At 42.2% G+C, this 19,237-nt stretch overlaps 2 protein-coding genes across 2 annotated transcripts; one reads left to right on the top strand and one right to left on the bottom strand.

Moving 5' to 3' along the window:
* Positions 1 to 4,612: 4,612 nt before the first annotated feature.
* LOC125551071 (signal recognition particle 54 kDa protein, chloroplastic-like) lies at positions 4,613 to 10,905 on the top strand. Its single transcript, XM_048714220.1, has 15 exons — positions 4,613 to 4,882; positions 4,997 to 5,099; positions 5,487 to 5,554; positions 5,648 to 5,749; positions 5,973 to 6,125; positions 6,207 to 6,284; positions 6,447 to 6,572; positions 7,829 to 7,931; positions 8,318 to 8,418; positions 8,871 to 9,008; positions 9,101 to 9,244; positions 9,386 to 9,461; positions 10,146 to 10,231; positions 10,321 to 10,446; positions 10,549 to 10,905. The coding sequence occupies exons 1-15, from the start codon at positions 4,712 to 4,714 to the stop codon at positions 10,633 to 10,635; spliced, it is 1,662 nt and encodes a 553-aa protein (XP_048570177.1). The 5' UTR covers positions 4,613 to 4,711; the 3' UTR covers positions 10,636 to 10,905.
* Positions 10,906 to 12,386: 1,481 nt separating this feature from the next.
* On the bottom strand, positions 12,387 to 16,438 carry LOC125551070 (signal recognition particle 54 kDa protein, chloroplastic-like). The gene is made up of 15 exons (XM_048714219.1): positions 16,235 to 16,438; positions 16,039 to 16,144; positions 15,890 to 15,957; positions 15,698 to 15,799; positions 15,177 to 15,329; positions 15,010 to 15,087; positions 14,701 to 14,826; positions 14,492 to 14,594; positions 14,065 to 14,165; positions 13,510 to 13,647; positions 13,287 to 13,430; positions 13,127 to 13,202; positions 12,948 to 13,033; positions 12,715 to 12,843; positions 12,387 to 12,620 (listed from the first exon to the last, which is right to left on the bottom strand). Exons 1-15 carry the CDS (start codon positions 16,394 to 16,396, stop codon positions 12,528 to 12,530), a joined length of 1,665 nt encoding a protein of 554 aa, XP_048570176.1. The 5' UTR covers positions 16,397 to 16,438; the 3' UTR covers positions 12,387 to 12,527.
* Positions 16,439 to 19,237: the final 2,799 nt, after the last annotated feature.

Genomic DNA, 19,237 nt, shown 5'->3' with positions numbered 1-19,237 from the left:
GTTTTGTGTGGATGAAGCTTTTGAGATTTAGGGAGACCATGATATGAGAGGAATTAAGGAGACAAAAAAGCTCAAGCTTGGGAATGCCCAAGGCATCCCAAGATAATATTTCAAGAAGTCTCAAGCATCTAAGCTTGGGGATGCCCCGGTTGGCATCCCACCTTTCTTCTTCAACAATTATCGGTTAGTATCGGTTGATCCTAAGTTTTTGCTTCTTCACATGATGTTTGCCATTCTTAGAATGTCATTTTATTTTGCTTTGCTTGCTGTTTTAATAGAATATCAAGGTCTGAAATTATTAAATGTTAGAGGGTCTTCACATAGTTGCATAATTATTCGACTACTCATTGATCTTCACTTAAATCTTTCGGAGTAGTTTGTCATTTGCTCTAGTGCTTCACTTATATCTTTTAGAGCATGGTCGTAGTTTTATTTTGAAGAAATAGATGAACTCTTATGCTTCACTTAGATTATTTTGAGAGTCTTAAATAGCATGGTAATTTGCTTAAAATCCTAATATGCTAGGTATTCAAGAATAATAAAATTCTCTTATAGTGTGTTGAATACTAAGAAAAGTTTGATACTTGATAATTGTTTTCAGATATGGAGATGGTGATATTAGAGTCATGATAGTTGAGTAGTTGTGAATTTGAGAGATACTTGTGTTGAAGTTTGTGATTCCCGGAGCATGCACGTATGGTGAACCGTTATGTGACAAAGTCGGAGCATGATTTATTTATTGATTGTCTTCCTTATGAGTGGCGGTCGGGGACGAGCGATGGTCTTTTCCTACCAATCTATCCCCCTAGGAGCATGCACGTAGTACTTTGTTTCGATAACTAATAGATTTTTGCAATAAGTATGTGAGTTCTTTATGACTAATGTTGAGTCCATGGATTATACGCACTCTCACCCTTCCATCTTTGCTAGCCTCTCTAAAACCGCGCACCTTTCGCCAGTATCATACACTCACCATATACCTTACACTCACCATATACCTTCCTCAAAACAGCCACCATACCTACCTATTATGGCATTTCCATAGCCATTCCAAGATATATTGCCATGCAACTTTCCACCGTTCCGTTTATGATACGCTTCATCATTGTCATATTGCTTTGCATGATCATGTAGTTGACATCGTATTTGTGGCAAAGCCACCGTTCATAATTTTTTCATACATGTCACTCATGCATCATTGCACATCCCGGTACCCCGCCAGAAGCATTCATATAGAGTCATATCTTGTCCTAAGTATCGAGTTGTAATTATTGAGTTGTAAGAAAATAAAAGTGTGATGATCATCATTAATAGAGCATTGTCCCAAATAAAAAAAAGAAAGGCCAAATAAAAAAGGAAAGGCCAAATAAAAAAAGAAAATAAATAAAAAGGGGCAATGCTATTATCCTTTTTCCACACTTGTGCTTCAAAGTAGCACCATGTTCTTCATATAGAGTCTCATATGTTGTCATTTTCATATACTAGTGAGAATCTTTCATTATAGAACTTGGCTTGTATATTTCAATGATAGGCTTCCTCAAATTGCCTTAGGTCTTCATAAGCAAGCGAGTTGGATGCACACCCACTAGTTTCTTTTGTTGAGCTTTCATATACTTATAGCTCTAGTGCATCCGTTGCATGGCAATCCCTACTCACTCACATTGATATCTATTGATGGGCATCTCCATAGCCCGTTGATACGCCTAGTTGATGTGAGACTATCTTCTCCCTTTTTGTCTTCTCCACAACCACCACTTTATTCCACCTATAGTGCTATATCCATGGCTCACGCTCATGTATTGCGTGAAGATTGAAAAAGTTTGAGAACATCAAAAGTATGAAACAATTGCTTGGCTTGTCATCGGGGTTGTGCATGATTTAAATATGTTGTGTGATGAAGATGGAGCATAGCCAGACTATATGATTTTGTAGGGATAGCTTTCTTTAGCCATGTTATTTTGAGAAGACATAATTGCTTAGTTAGTATGCTTGAAGTATTATTATCTTCTATGTCAATATGAACTTTTGTCTTGAATCTTTTGGATCTGAATATTCATATCACAAGTAAGAAGAATTACATTAAAATTATGCCAACTAGCATTTCACATCAAAAATTATCTTTTTTATCATTTACCTACTCGAGGATGAGCAGGACTTAAGCTTGGGGATGCTTGATACGTCTCCAACGTATCTATAATTTTTGATTGCTCCATGCTATATTATCTACTGTTTTGGGCATTATTGGGCTTTATTATCCACTTTTATATTACTTTCGGGACTAACCTATTAACCGGAGGCCCAGCCCAGATTTACTGTTTTATGCCTATTTTAGTGTTTTGAAGAAAAGGAATATCAGACGGAGTCGAAACGAAACGAAATCAACTGGAGAAGTTATTTTTGGAAGGAAACACACCTGATGGACTTGGACCCCACGTCAGAAGATACGGGAGCTGCCCACGAGGGTGGGGGCGCGCCCACCCCCCTAGGGCGCGCCCCCTGTCTCGTGGGGCCCCCGTGGCTCCCCTGACGTGCTTCTTCTGCCTATATAACTCCATATACCCTAAAACTTCCAGAACGCAAGATAGATCGGGAGTTCCGCCGCCAGAAGCCTCCGTAGCCACCAAAAGTCAATCGGGACCCTGTTCCGGCACCCTACCGGAGGGGGGAACCCTCACCGGTGGCCATCTTCATCATCCCGGTGCTCTCCATGACAAGGAGGGAGTAGTTCTCCCTCGGGGCTAAGGGTATGTACCAGTAGCTATGTATTTGATCTCTCTCTCTCTCTCTCGTGTTCTTGAGGTGATACGATCTTGATGTATCGCGACCTTTGCTATTATATTTGGATCTTATGATGTTTCTTCCCCCCTCTACTCTCTTGTAATGAATTGAGTTTTCCCCTTGAAGTAATCTTATCGGATTGAGTCTTTAAAGACTTGAAAACACTTGATGTATGTCTTGCTGTGGATATCTGTGGTGACAATGGGATACCACGTGCAACTTCATGTATGTTAAGGTGACCAACTTGCGAGTTTCGTGACATCGGGAACCTATGCATAGGGGTTGGCACACGTTTTCGTCGTGATTCTCCGGTAGAAACTTTGGGGCACTCTTTGAGGTCCTTTGTGTTGGTTGAATAGATGAATCTGAGATTGTGTGACGCATATCGTATAATCATACCCACGGATACTTGAGGTGACATTGGAGTATCTAGGTGACATTAGGGTTTTGGTTGATTTGTGTCTTAAGGTGTTATTCTAGTACGAACTCTAGGGCTGTTTGTGACACTTATAGGAATAGCCCAACGGATTGATTGGAAAGAATAACTTTGAGGTGGTTTCGTACCCTACCATAATCTCTTCGTTCGTTCTCCGCTATTAGTGACATTGGAGTGACTCTTTATTGCATGTTGAGGGATAGTTTTATGATCCAATTATGTTAGTATTGTTGAAGGAACTTACACTAGCGAAAGTATGAACCCTAGGCCTTGTTTACCATCATTGCAATACCGTTTACGCTCACTTTTATCACTTGTTACCTTGCTGTTTTTATTATTTCAGATTACAAAAACTATTATCTACCATCCATATTGCACTTGTATCATCATCTCTTCGCCGAACTAGTGTACCTATACAATTTACCATTGTATTGGGTGTGTTGGGGACACAAGAGACTCTTTGTTATTTGGTTGCAGGGTTGCTTGAGAGAGACCATCTTCATCCTACGCCTCCTACGAATTGATAAACCTTAGGTCATTCACTTGAGGGAAATTTGCTACTGTACTACAAATCTCTGCACTTGAAGACCCAACAATATCTACAAGAAAAAGGTTGTGTAGTAGACATCACGAGATCATCACTGTATCGCCTCCAGACCCACGGCGCAAATAACGGAAGTCATTTCGCCTGTTCACATGTACTTTACATGATCACATCATGTGGCACTCACACTCCCATCCACAAGCGACAATGAGTATGTAAAGATAAAGAAAATTTAGCTCAATTATGAGCTTCAAAGTTGCTGCCTGAGTGTTTGATCTCACGGATAATTGATTGTATTTGTACGTCCATCACGGGGAAATATTAGGTGCTCTCATCCTTGGGTGCTCCCAATCCTCTAACTTAAAAGAATCAATTTTGAATGTTTCAAAAAAATCAAAAAAATATGAATATTCACAAAGAATATGACTACAACTCCTAAAATTCCAGGTCCAAACTCTAAATGAACATTGAGAAACAAAAATATGAAATCTAGTATGAATAGTGTTATAAAAAGACAAAAAACAACATTTGACGTTATTCACATCTGAATTTGTCTTTTTTGTTTCTCGATGTACATTTTGATTTTTGACCTGGATCTTTTAGGGGTTGTAGTCACGTTCCTTGTGAATATTCATATTTTTTACAGAATATTTTAAACATTTAAAATTAAAGTTTTAAAATCGGGCAGCATGGGAAGCAGAAGCACTGAGCACTTGATATTTCCCCTCCACCATTATTGTGTTTTTTTTTCTTTTGAGAATTATCCCTATCGACCTTTTTTTTTAGAATCCCCCTATCGGCGGCTACGGCCCTCGACTTGATGACGGGGCCGTTTCATGGGCTATCATGGTCAGCATTTTTTCCCAGAAAGGCCCAGTTAGAGCAACTTCCTCTTATCCTCCTCGTTGCTTGGCTCGCCTCGCCTCCGCAGAACGCTCCGCCCTCTCTCTCCAATGGAGGCCACTGTCACACTCACGCTCTCTTCGTCTCCCGCCGGCGCCCGCCGCTCACCGGCCAGGCCCACCGTGGCCTCCCTTCACCTCCGCCGCGTGCCCACTCTCTCATTCCACCTCCGCGGGGCCCAAGGTCCCACTGCCTTCCGCGCCCTCTCTTCCCCGTTCCCGGTTCGCTCCGAGCATCTGCAACTTCCTAGCTTCTTCCCTCCGAGACCGATCTCGACCTTATCTCTTTTTGACCGGACGGTTTTCTTACCTTGTTACGGTTTGGGACGCCCTCAGGGATGCAGCAGGAGGAGGAGAAGCGGGATGGTTGTGAGGGCGGAGATGTTCGGGCAGCTCACCACCGGGCTGGAGTCCGCGTGGAACAAGCTGCGAGGCGTCGGTGAGTTCGCTTCTGATAGTTTACCCATACACTACACGTTTGCTTCTCGCCTCATGTGTGGATTTTGTTGCTGTCATACGTAATGCTCTGGTTGCAATGTGTTGAACAGAGTCACACTCAGTTCTCCTCCCAAAAATATGTGTGATTTGTCAAATCGTGTATCAGGTTGACAGAGTCTTATATGCAACTGTGAAGTTCTAGATTGGCTATCTATGAAGTGATAACTTTTTTTTTTGCGTAACTTTGTAATGTGTGGATCGTTTTGTCCAAACGATTCAATGCAGTATGCATTTTTCATGCTTGATCAGCAACACTGACTGCACCCTCTGTAGCTTTGCTATAAATCATGATTGTAAATAATGAGGGAAATGCCTTTTGTGGTTCAAGATCGACTGACAAAGGAGAATATCGCTGAACCGATGCGGGATATTAGAAGAGCACTTTTGGAGGCAGATGTATGTCTCATCTCTTTCAGTACATGGCTTTCTTGTGGAGCTATATTTCTATTTTTTTTGTCTTCACAATCTAATGCGCACCCTACTTTGCAGGTGAGTGTGCCAGTAGCAAGAAGTTTTATCGAGTCTGTTACTGAAAAGGCTATAGGCACTGATGTGATCCGGGGTGTCCAACCTGAGCAGCAGTTAGTGAAGGTATACTCAGATCCGAGGATCCTAGAAAATTATAAATTGCATGTGACAAATTTTCTATGTGTAGTTTGCACAGCCATTATTGACGGGTGCATAATATTGTGCACACAAGTGACCTTAATTGAGGAATTCATTGATTATTTTGGACTAACTGAATGTGGTCTTCCCAATGTAATACTATATGTACTTCTAGCTCTAGAGGACTAACAAGAGTTAAATGATGTAGGTTGTAAATGATGAACTTGTACAACTGATGGGTGGAGAGGTGTCAGATTTAGTATTCGCAAAAACTGGCCCAACGGTTATCCTATTGGCAGGTCTGCAAGGTGTTGGGAAAACTACCGTCTGTGCTAAGCTTGCCTTCTATCTGAAAAAGATGGTGCATTCCTGAGCTTTCTTCTTTAAGCATTTTCCTAAGAGCCCAGGCCATCAGTGCTTATAAACCAGACTCAGGTTACAGGGGAAGAGTTGTATGCTGGTTGCTGCAGATGTTTACAGGCCTGCTGCTATTGACCAACTCACTATTCTGGGTAAAAAGGTACACGTAATGAAATTGATCTTTTCACTATTGAGTTGGAAACGTTTTCTTGCTAATAACTGTGGCTACCTTCGATTCAAATGACTGTAGAGCTACCAGTAATGCATATCTGTCTTTCCAAATTTTGAAATTAAAACTACTGTTACTTTTGAATGTTGATAGGTTGGTGTACCAGTTTACTCAGAAGGAACGGAAGCAAAACCTTCAGAGATTGCCAAGAACGGTTTGAAAGAAGCAAAGAGCCAGAAGACCGATGTAGTTATAGTGGATACTGCTGGAAGATTGCAGGTAACTCTTATCATCTAATTATGTTCCTCGGTTTGCTACAATCATGGTTCTAAAAAACTGTACGTCAGTCCTGTACCAGTTTTAACCAGCTGACTTAGGGCCAGTTCTTTTGAGTGCCGCTGTGGAAATAAGCTACTCTAGAAATAAGTCACAGATAAGCTGTTGTGGAAATAAGCCCATGAAAATAAGCTATCCAGTTCTTTTCACTTCCTTTCATTTAGCTTATTTCCTCATCTGTCGGGTGAATAGTCTGTAATACCCTTGAATAGTATGGAAGGGGAACAGCGGGGGCGCACAACCAGGGCCTTGGCGACGGCTGCTCTGGCTCGGGCTCCCGGCCAGCTGCGACGCGCCTCGGTGCTCCGGAGTGGGGCGCCGTCCGCCGGAGTGGTGCCCTGGCCGGACCGACCAGGAGCTGTTGCGAGGGAGGAGCCGCGCCAGAGGACAGAGAAGCGGCGGAAGATGGGCTCCTACTCACCTTCCATGTGGTCGGAGCTAGCCGCGATGAGGAGCCCAGGGACCGGCGGCGGCGGCGGCGGCGAGGAACCCTAGCCTTTGCGGCGTGCGAGAGCGAGAGGGGATCGAGCGAGGCGACGGGTTTCCTTTCTGCGGGGGGTCGGGTCGGGTGACGCGGGCTGGGACCTGGGAGGGGTATTTCCTTTGTAATTTGAGCGAACAACAGTGCCATTTTGGTATACCCCTTCAGTTTTAAGTCATAAGCTGCGGGAAGCTACTCTACCCCCAGCTTTTTTCCATCGTGAAGAAACTAGCGGTGGAAATAAGTTGAGCCAGCTTCTCAAAACGAGTTCTTTTGGGCTTCTAGCTTATTTCTGCCATAAGCTGGTAGAAGCCACAAAAGAACTGGCCCTATCGTACACAGATCTTGGGCACCAGATCATAATCATGCCAAAGTATGGAATTTTAGATATATGATGAAACTGCACTAGTTCTTACTAGTAATTTTTAAGTCTGTAAAAGGTCAAAATCTGTTTAAAATGTTTATTTTGGATTAAATGTATATGTTTGTTTTAAACTCAGTCTAGTGCTTCAACAAAAAATGTTCATTCTAGTATAGTATATTTAAACTTAAATGTAAAGATAATCTGTTATGAGACGAGTTGGTGTGAAAAATGAGATATGATACTTTTTGATAGGTACTCTATTTAGCTTTAAATGGAGGAGCTAGTGTGTCTTTCTGTTACTTCCAACTGTGTTTACCAAGCACAACCGATACTAGCTAATCTTTCTATCATTAGGTAGATAAAGCTATGATGAATGAGTTGAAAGAAGTAAAGAAGGCAGTGAAGCCTACAGAAATTCTTCTTGTGGTTGATGCTATGACTGGCCAAGAAGCTGCAGGTTTGTTGTTGCTTGTTGTTCTATGAGTAGTTTAGGGCTCTAGACTCATCATTTTATACTTGGTCGGGTGTAAGTAACTTACCTAATGCACTGCTTGGCATGCAGAAAAGGAAATTTGCATTTTCAACTTTGACTATTGCAGCACATATTAATGTATACATGCTGTGTATTTGGATTTGGGGGTCCCATATTAGTCATGTTCATCTACATGTATATAAGAGCTATGTTTGGTCCAATTGTCTTCGTTCAGTTTTCCTTACAATTTATTGTGTTCTTTTCAAAGGAGCAGGAGCACGCTCCCTGTAGTAGCAGGACTTGTTATTCTGAAACTCTTCATCATCTGCTAGAGTCGCACTGTTACTTACCCTTGCTGATTTTTTTATCAGCATTGGTCGGCGCCTTCAATGTTGAAATTGGTATAACTGGTGCTATACTGACAAAACTGGATGGTGACTCCAGAGGTGGGGCAGCACTAAGTATCAAAGAGGTCTCTCAACTTGCAAAACTTTGTCCATTTGGTGTGACCATCCAGATTCATAGTTCTGTCTAAACGAACTACTGATTTCTAGTGCATAGAAGGCACTATTTGTGTCCATACATTTTGGTTTTATTTGATCTTTCTAGACTTCTCAATTCTCAATAACTGGCAAAAAGGCATTATGACACAAGAGTTGATATGCCCATAAATTCAATGAAATAATGTATGTCACGGAGGGGTTACATAAGTTTATTTTACTTATTCTCAGGATTTACCTTTTCCTCCTGTATAGGTTTTTCATCGTCAATTTTGTACAGTATAACAGAAAAGTACACGATTGCGCAAGGTTAAATAATAAATGTTCAGTGTTTACGTGTGTTATGGCTATATTAGCAAGCTTTCTGTCTTTGTTCCTTTTGTTAGCATGCATATGAAAAATATGACAATGAAGAACTCTGCAGGTGTCTGGAAAGCCCATCAAGTTCATAGGCCGAGGAGAACGTGTTGAGGATCTTGAGCCTTTCTATCCAGATCGTATGGCGCAACGTATCTTGGGAATGGGAGATGTACTTTCATTTGTTGAGCAAGCACAGCAAGTGGTAAGTATCTTTTTGTGAAATGCAATTTTCCTTGTGTCTTTCATTAAACAATAATGTCATATTTATATGGTGTAACATACTGCTGCAAGTAGATGAATCAAGAAGATGCTGAGGAATTACAGAAGAAGATTATGAGCGCAAAGTTTAACTTCAATGATTTCTTGAAGCAAACAAAAGCTATTGCGCAGATGGGTTCGTTCAGTCGTATAATTGGCATGATTCCAGGCATGAACAAGGTGCGGATATGAATTCTGTACCTAATTTATTACATTTCCTTGGAACCAGTCTTCTGAATTGACTTTTTGCCCCTTATGTTCAAGATATAAATTTTATGTTATTACTTATTAAGACCACAACTCTTGCCGCGTTTTGAGTAGGTTACTCCAGCACAAATCCGTGAAGCTGAGAAAAATGTTAAGTTTATGGAGTCAATGATCAATGTGATGACTGCTGGTATGTATAATCTACACTCAGTTCACATCATGAAGATATGGCCTTGCATGTTCTTTCCAAACACTTGCTATATTAGGGAAAGTGCTTTGTATTTTCTTACATATTATGTGTAAGCCTTTAATTGGTTGTGTGCATCGCTTGATGCAGAGGCCGGGGGTAATCCTCCTTTTTGCAAAAAATGTGTAAGCATTTAATAACAGGTTGGGATCAATTCTGATATTGATCTGTGAATTCAGTAGTTTGCCAGTAGTTCGTACTTCCTTTGTACAAAATATGAAATGATGTGAATAGACAGACTGAAGCTCATTGGCAATCAACTATTTGTTTGGTTGGTGTTCTGATGTCCACAGGTAGTATCTTAAGTTGCTGTAGTTTGAAATTATCCTGCTTTAGAAAACAAACATGGTTTTCCTTCTTTTAATATTTCATGAAATGTCTATGCATTTCAAAAGAAAAAACTAGTCTGACGAGGGAATCATTCATGTGGCATATAACTTGGTGAGGTCAGAATTGAGGGCCGCCATCAAAATAAACATTTTGCAGTTCCATAGCTGGGACAATGCCAGTTGTGCGTGCCAAGTTCATCGACCAAAAGACGTACCAGTCCTAATTTTTTGTAGCATAATTTCGACGGAGTGTTGTCATGAACATTTGCCCAGCACTAATTATCCTGACTATGTTCAGATGAAAGGGAAAGACCAGAGTTACTTGCTGAGTCACGCGAGAGGAGGAGAAGAGTGGCCAAGGATGCTGGAAAGACAGAACAGCAGGTTCCGTTGTCATTTCATCGTCATTTGATCTAGTAGCATATAAACCACGGAACCTCATGGAGCTGAACTGAACATTTTCTTGCTATCAGGTGAGCCAACTAGTATCGCAGCTTTTCCAAATGCGCACTCGAATGCAGAAGATGATGGCTGGCATGCAAGGAAAAGATACACCCGACATGGAAAATCTCGCGGAGTCCATCAAAGCCGAAGAACAGGTCAAGGCACCACCCGGGTCAACAGACCAGGGGCATATTACATGTGTTGTTATTGTGTCTTGTATATGAGTTTTAATACTTTGCGCAACTGTGATCATTCAGGCTGCCATGGCTACTGGTAAGCGCAGGAGGAAGTACGGCAACCTGAGGCAGCGGGACCTAGACTCGATGCGCGGTTACCGCCGGTGAGACATGGCTGGCCATGGGGGTCACTGCTAGTTGAACCCAGTACGGACATATTTGAGATCTCTAGCCGCAGCTTGCAAATAGTGACAACATACGTGTATACGGCCTTTGCTGTGTAAGTTCCAATGAACCGGGAGTGAGTATTTCTGTGATCTTCAAAAAATGCATGGCTTGCTTTTTTCCCCTTCAGTCTTGATGATTATCATTGAGAACAGAATAGCTAACCGGAAGGTCCATTGTTGTTACACATCTGTATTGTCTGTCGTTGCTTTATTGTGTAGCCCAAACGATTTGTAACTACTCCCTCTGTTTCTAAATATATGTCTTTCTAGAGATTCCACTATAGACTACATATGGAGCAAAATGAGTGAATCTGTACTCTAAAAGACGTCTATAAACATTCAAATATAGTCTTTATAGTGGAATCTCTAAAAGACTTATATTTATATTTAGGAACGGATGGAATAGACAATATCTGCGCATTGTCGTGTGGTAATGGATAGAGTACAAGACATGTTCTGGTTTTTGCATACAGAAATTAATTAAACAACAATAGCATGCATGGAATTGGGCACCTGTGAGATGCTATCTGAAACCTAGAGTTCTTCAAGATAATGCAAGATGAATTCGATCAGGTGGTGCATTTTGAGTACTCAGTCTTGAGCTTTGGGTGAAAACCCTAGGTCTGGCCTACCTGGTGAAGGCATTGAACGGGGTTTGCTTAGACTTGATCTCCAGGGTCAAAATCCATGGTATGACCTTTGGGTGTAGGATCCGGCGACAATGCCACTGGTGTGTCCCTTCTTGGAGGTGTTCCTTTTGAAGAACCGCTTTTATAATCCATGTGTTATCATGAGATAGTTGGAGCTGATGGTTGTTGATGTACATCTTTAATCGCTGTGTTTTTTTTTTTTCTTCGCCTAGGCATAGTTTTGGTCTAGTATGACTTGGCTCTTTGCTGGTGAGGCCGTTTGTATGTGTGTGTGTGTGTATGCTTGTGTTGGCTGTGTGCATTCAGACTATGCAGGGGCTGGGTGTTGCTAATTATCCCTTGATGCTATATTATGAGTCAATAAAAACACCCTTTATTGTGTGGCCAACATCTTCGTGGGCGGCGGTAGAACATTTTTCTCTTCTTCTTTCCCGAGTTGACAGAGCCTCGGCGTAGATTCCTGTGGTCTCCTTAGAGCTACGAGGTTAGAGTTTCTCGCAGCACGTGCACAACGGCGAGATATGGTGTCAGGCACTTCAAATTGATTCAAGAGTTCAATGACGACGACGTTATGGCAGTGGTAGTCATTGTGCGGTGGTCCAGATACATCGATGTAATTTTTATTGTGTTTGCCGATAGTGGTTGTTTGGTGTTCCGAGGACCTCGATGCATTTTTTTATTGTCTTTGCTGGTAGTGGTTGTTCGGTGGTTCGGGCATCTCAATGTAATTATTATTGTATTTGGAATGCTTTGTACTTTGGATGAAATTTTATAATAGGTTTGCGTCTTTTCAAGGTACATGGAAGGTCTAAAGGCTTTGTTGATTTTGAGAACTGTAAGTTGGTTTTGACATCTTACGAGTTTCAACTCTAAAAGCTTTGTCATTGTTGTTGTCATCGTCGCCGTCGTCTGTTGTGTCTTTTCCAAAAAAGAAGTCTTGGCAGGCTTAATGTTTTCATTTCGAATATGTTTTTAAAACCTAATCATGTATTTATATTAAGACATGTAATTAATTCCCTCCACTCTCAAAATGCATGTTCCGTCCACTAAACACATTTCCCATTAACCTTAAACTCGGCATGCCAAAATGTACAGGAAATATTACACCATGCAGCAGGACCCGTACCTACATGCCAATCCACAACTCTTCCAGTGAAAAATTCCAGCTCCAGTGCACATCAACTCAAGGCCTACTGGCGCCACCCACTGCATCCAGCTCCCTCTGCCGCGGCGGCTCGCTCCGCCGTCTCCTCCGCCGTGCGGTGCCAGGAGGTGCCTGAACGATAACAATCCACGCAACTGTAAGTTTTCCAGGGAAGAAAATTGACAGGAGGAAACCTCATTCACACTGCCAGAGGTGTCGTCCTTACCTTCTCGTCAGCATTGAGCGAGTCCATGAGATCTCCCATTCCTGCAATTGCTTCTTGCCCTTGCATCATACCCATCAATTTCTTCATCTGCGCGCGCATTTGGAAGAGCTGCGCGACCAGTTGGCTCACCTGATAGTGGAAAATGGCAGTGCCTGATTAGCTCCATGTAGGGCAATGCCAAATATGCTGAATAAGTGAAACATTGTGGTACGATGATAACAGTAGGACCGAACCTCTTGTTCTGTCTTATCAGACTCCTCTGCTACCCTAATCCTCCTCTCGCGTGATTCGGCCAGTAACTCGGGTTTTTCCCTTTCCTCTGCAAAGTGTAAGGGTTAAATGCAAGGACATAAGGAGCCATCACCATTACTACAATCTTCATATGTTTAGCGGTAGTTCAGGAGGAATGTACCGGCTGTCATTGCATTGATCATCGACTCTACGAATGCAAGTCTTTTCTCAGCTTCCCGGATTTGTGCAGGAGTAACCTATTTAGAACGAGAAGTGTTGTCATGCTCTGGCAATTATTTCATCAGTTTGAAGGAATGAATCAATCCCACAGGTTCATGTACCTTGTTCATGCCTGGAATCATTCCGATTATACGGCTCATGGATCCCATTTTGGCAACATTTTGTGTCTGCTTTAAAAAGTCATTGAAGTCAAATTTCACACTCATGATCTTCTTCTGCAGTTCCATGGTATCCTCTTGGCGAACCTATTTTGCAGCATATAGAAACCATCAAAATATTGCTTCAGACAAGACCAGAAGAGCAGTCTTACAGGAAACTACTTACGACTTCTTGTGCTTTTTCAACAAATGAAAGGACATCTCCCATTCCCAAAACACGTTGTGCCATGCGGTCGGGATAGAAAAGCTCAAGGTCCTCCATTCGCTCCCCTCGCCCTACAAATTTGATGGGCTTTCCAGACACCTGCATAGAGGATTAAGTGATAGGTAGTGATGGCGTTACATATACCAGCAGAAGAAAGGGGAATTTTTTTTATCATACTTGCACCTCACAGGTATTACTAAGGTTTTCGGATTGGGTGAAATATGTTTGCAAATAGGCAGTCTGGTGATAAAATATAGATATTTCTCAACATACAAGTGAAGAACATAATATATACAGTGGAACTCTAATGCACACAGAGCAAAAGTTAGGACAATTAGTGAAAGGAGCAGGCAAATCCATTAAACCAATAAGTCTATTTCAAAAGGAATTCACAGCTCGGGCCAATATATATAGACAATGATCCGCTCCAAATATCAACTTGTAGTAAAAGCATGATGTGGGAGATCCTAAACATTTGCGTATATGATGGCGAGAAAAGTTTCTGGCAAGTATAACCTCTTTAACACTAAGTGCTGCTCCACCCCTGGAATCACCATCCAATTTAGTCAATATAGCACCGGATATACCAATTTCAATATTAAAGGTTGTGACCAATGCTGCACAAAATAAAGGAAGTAGTGTAAGTTGTTACAACTCTAATGCTGCACAAAAAAAAGGAAAAAGTGTAACAACTATGAAAACATTATTTTGTGCAGCATTAGAGTTGAAAGTGCTCTTTAAAGCCAGATGCTTTGAAGGAAAGTGCACTTTAAAGCATCCAAAATTATATAGAATTAGCAGAAAACTTCCGGCTCTATGAACACATTAGGAACAACAACAGTATTATAGAATTTGTCAGATAGTCAAATTTCAGACCTGTAGCTGATTTCCTAAATGTTTATGAATGACACTGGAATAGTAACAACAAGAAACAGACAGATACCTGCAGCTTCCTGGCCAGTCATGGCATCAACAACAAGCAAAATCTCTGTAGGATTAACTGCCTTCTTCACTTCTTTCAATTCAACCATCATTGTTTTATCAATCTGATGTCAGAAAGATGATCAGGTACCACCAATGGTGACAGTTCTATCAGGCAGTAGTTTACGATAAGTAAACTGAAAATGTAAAGGAAATACAGAGAAGTCTGACCTGCAGTCTGCCAGCAGTATCCACTACGATCGCATCAATATTATTTCTTTTCGCCTCTTCCACGGCATTCTTGGTTATTTCTGCAGGTTTGGCCGTGGTTCCTTCCGAGTAAACTGGCACACCCACCTGTGAATGCCCTTTTTTAGCCAGGCCCAAACTGTAGTATTGCATTCAGAAAGCAAATGCAACCTGGTAGCTTTAACCTTTCAGTTTCGAAACAACCCAAACGTACATTGATTTCATAAGCAGTTAAGTGTTGCAGCTGTACACAGACATCTTACATAAAAGGTAAGTTCATCAAAGAAGTACCTGTTCACCCAGTACAGTGAGTTGATCAATGGCAGCAGGCCTGTAAACATCTGCAGCGACCAGCATACAACTCTTCCCCTGTAACCTAACTCTGGTATAAGTATCTACAGGTTATCGTGTATTGACGCCCTATTAAGATTGTCAAAAATAAAGGCCAAGGAAAGCACCAGTTTCTTCAGATAGAATGCAAGTTTTGCACAAACAGTAGTCTTCCCAACACCTTGCAGACCTGCCAGTAGGATGACCGTTGGGCCAGTTTTTGCGAACACCAAGTCTGATACCTCTCCACCCATCAGTTGAACAAGTTCATCATGCACAATCTAGCAAACCGATTAATAAGTTAGTTTGAAAAGAACTCACCATATCAATGAAGCATAAGATACTATCGTCCCATTCTCATTATAGTGAAATTCTTTAAGCGTGTTACAGCATTTTACTTGCTAGTGTGTTCCTTTATCCCTCAGGAGAGGAAAGAACCTTTCAGTTGAGAAATTATGCAGTTACTTAACTGTAGATAGAAGCAAAGTCAAATATATGAAATCATTACTGCAAACGAACTCCGGTGGTTCATTTAATTCCTTAACGGCATCGCGTGACATACCTTTTCAGTTTTTTAGTTACAAAGTATCCAGCATGCGTTTACTAGTGTAGACAACATAATGCTTTGCCAGACGAACACACAAAATACCTTGACTAATTGCTGCTCTGGTCGGATTCCTCGGATAACATCTGAACCTAAAGCCTTCTCGCTTACAGACGACACGAACCGTCTGACGACCGGCAAACTAACCTGCAGAGTGCAGAGAGCAAAAGTAACAGCATTACACGAAGTGCTCATGTTCAAAGACAGAAATGAACACTGACGCAAAACTACACCTACATCTGCTTCCAGAAGTGCTCTTCTGATGTCCCGCATCGGCTCCGCAATGGTTTCCTTCGTCAGCACATCTTAAATCACAAGAGCATTGCAACCATCAAATCTGTTTCTGTACACTGCAGTACGCTGGGAGAGAGCTAGTGGTCACTCACCGACGCCACGCAGCTTGTTCCACGCGGAATCGAGCCCGGTGGTGAGCTGCCCGAACGTCTCTGCCCGCACCACCAGCCCACTCCCCCTCCGGCGCCGCCTCCAACCCTGAATTCCCAACAGAGAGAAGGTGAGCGAAACAAACAATAACGCGACCATTTACGATTCCGTTAGAAGAACCAAGAAAGCGGGGCGGACCGAGGATAGGGGACGTGAGGCCAGGCTCTGGGCAACGCGGAGGCGGGAAGTGCGGACGGGGTACTGCCGGAGGTGGGGGTCGGAGATGGTCGCCCTCGCCGGCGAGCGGCGGGCCGCGGCGGCATGGGACGAGGAGAGCGTGAGTATAGTGGTGGCCTTCATTTCCGGGGAGCGAGGGAACCGCCGAGGAGGATAAGAGGAGAGGTGGCCATTTTGGTTTGCCCGGGTTCTGGAGGCTGCAGGTGGGCCTCAGTTTATTTTAATTTCCACAACGTTTTTCCATCTTATAAAAGAGTTATAATAGAATTTTTTAAGGAAACAACGTACTAGTGTCAAAAACGTTTTTATATTGTAGGACGGAGGGAGTAGTTTTTATTGCTCAAGAAGGTTCATAGAAACTGTTTCTCCACAAGCCAAACATGTCTACCAATATCTAATCTAAATAAAGATAATAAAGAGAACTTAGCTGGCGGCGGACAAATGGCTCTCGGCGACGCTGCACCCTAATATTTGTGTCATTGAGTTCCTGCGATGGCATGGCTGCATTAAAGGCACAATGAATTTACTAGTTACAGATGCATATCAAATACTCGATGATACACTGTGACTCCTGTCCTCTACATGTAGATTCAATATTCTCAATAAATGTCACCAGCGTTTGCATGTAAAAAAGTGCGGGTGCCGGTTATAAATATAGCAATTTATACCACATTGTTGTTAGATGGAGATGAATAATTTATGTTAGATAATTTTCTTTTAAAAGTAAAACCCGTTAAGTGAGAAGCTGGTGCTTACACAAACACGAGTTAAGCTCCTTTGAGCGGATTTGTCTTCCAGATAAACCAAACACGGTAAGTTCTCAACCCTGTTATCTATTAAGGCATATTGATCCAAGTATTGTTCTTCTTTTAGATGACTCTGATCTCTTATGGGGTGTATAGGGCATCCAGTGTTAGTTTATTAGTGACAGAACTATGTAGTACTAAACTGCTAATGAATGATTGTGGCTTGAGTTTAGTGCGTCGAGGAAGAAATGTTACCGCGTGAGTAGTAAATGAAGTGTACGACCGGATGTTTGCAGTTAGAGCACGTACATGTGATAGATGTATGGTGGGACCAGAGTTAGAGCACGTACATGTAGATGCATTATGGGACCAGAGTTAGACCACGTACATGAGATAGATGTATGGTGGGACCAGAGTTAGAGCACGTACATGTAGATGCATGATGGGACCAGAGTTAGAGCACGTACATGTGAGGCGTTTTGGCTCCCAGGATTATCTGCACCTGCGCTGAGTAAAAAAATCAAAACAAATACTAGCAAAATTCAAAAAATTCCAATTTTTGGGGGATGGTAGATAATTTGCTGTGTGATGTCCGCCCAAAATTTCAATTCATTTGGACATCTGAGTAGTTCTCGGCAAAGAAGACAAATTTGAGGTCTGTTAAGTAGTGTACTATTCATATACTGTCTTGACCCAATTTGTCTTTTTTGCTGAGAGCTACTCAAATGTCCAAATGCTCTAAAATTTAAAGCGTACCTCACACATCAAACTATCTACCTTCCATAAAATTTTTGGATTTTTTTTTGAATTTTTATGAATCGTTTCTTGACCGAGTGCAGATGAGCTCAGACTCAGAATTGGATTATGGTGAATCCGGTGATAAGACTGGCAAAGCTTCTTTGCTCTAGGTAGAGGCGGCCATGCTTTTCATTTTCTTTGATCTTTTCGTGAGGGCCTCCGCTTTCCTCGAGGGAATACGACGAGCACTCATCTCTAACATTGAGGCGGTCCTATCATCTCTATTTCCTCCCGACATTTCCTTCTCTAGGCAGGGAAGCCAGGGATTTGTGGAATTTCCGTTTTTGAATTGCGTTGTGGGAAATCTACCAAAGCTAGGCAGATAGATAGACTCCTTTCCCGGTGCTAAGGGAGAGCAAGAAACTAAATCAAATGATTGTTTTTTTCACCAGCGCCCTATTGTAGGATTGAAAGTATGTCTAGAGGGGGGGTGATTAGACTACTTGACCAAATAAAAACTTAACCTTTTCCCAATTTTAGTTCTTGGCAGATTTTATCTATTGTAGGACAAGTCAAGCAATCATCACACAATTCAAGCAAGCATGCAAAGAGTATATTGGCAACGGAAAGTAAAGCATGCAACTTGCAAGAATGTAAAGGGAAGGGTTTGGAGAATTCAAACGCAATTGGAGACACGGATGTTTTTCCCGTGATTCGGATAGGTGGTGCTATCCTACATCCACGTTGATGGAGACTTCAACCCACGAAGGGTAACGGTCGCGCGAGTCCACGGAGGGCTCCACCCACGAAGGGTCCACGAAGTAGCAACCTTGTCTATCCCACCATGGCCATCGCCCATGAAGGACTTGCCTCACTAGCGGTAGATCTTCACGAAGTAGGCGATCTCCTTGCCCTTACAAACTCCTTGGTTCAACTCCACAATCTTGTCGGAGGCTCCCAAGTGACACCTAGCCAATCTAGGAGACACCACTCTCCAAGAAGTAACAAATGGTGTGTTGATGATGAACTCCTTGCTCTTGTGCTTCAAATGATAGTCTCCCCAACACTCAACTCTCTCTCATAGGATTTGGATTTTGTGGAAAGAAGATTTGAGTGGAAAGCAACTTGGGGAAGGCTAGAGATCAAGATTCATATGGTAGGAATGGAATATCTTGGTCTCAACACATGAGTAGGTGGTTCTCTCTCAGAACATATGAGTTGGAATTGTGTATGTGTTCTGATGGCTCTCACCACGAATGAAGAGGAGGTGGAGGGGTATATATAGCCTCCACACAAAATCCAACCGTTACACACAGTTTTCCAATCTCGGTGGGACCGAATCAACAAACTCGGTCGGACCGAAAAGGTAAACCTAGTGACCGTTAGAGATTTTCGGTGGGACTGACATGCAACTCGGTAGGACCGATATGGTTAGGGTTTGGGCATAACGTAATCTCGGTGAGACCGATTACACAAACTC

Source organism: Triticum urartu, chromosome 4 (assembly GCF_003073215.2).
Source record: "Triticum urartu cultivar G1812 chromosome 4, Tu2.1, whole genome shotgun sequence".
Taxonomy (NCBI): domain Eukaryota; kingdom Viridiplantae; phylum Streptophyta; class Magnoliopsida; order Poales; family Poaceae; genus Triticum; species Triticum urartu.
This window is presented reverse-complemented; position numbering and strand designations above follow the sequence as displayed.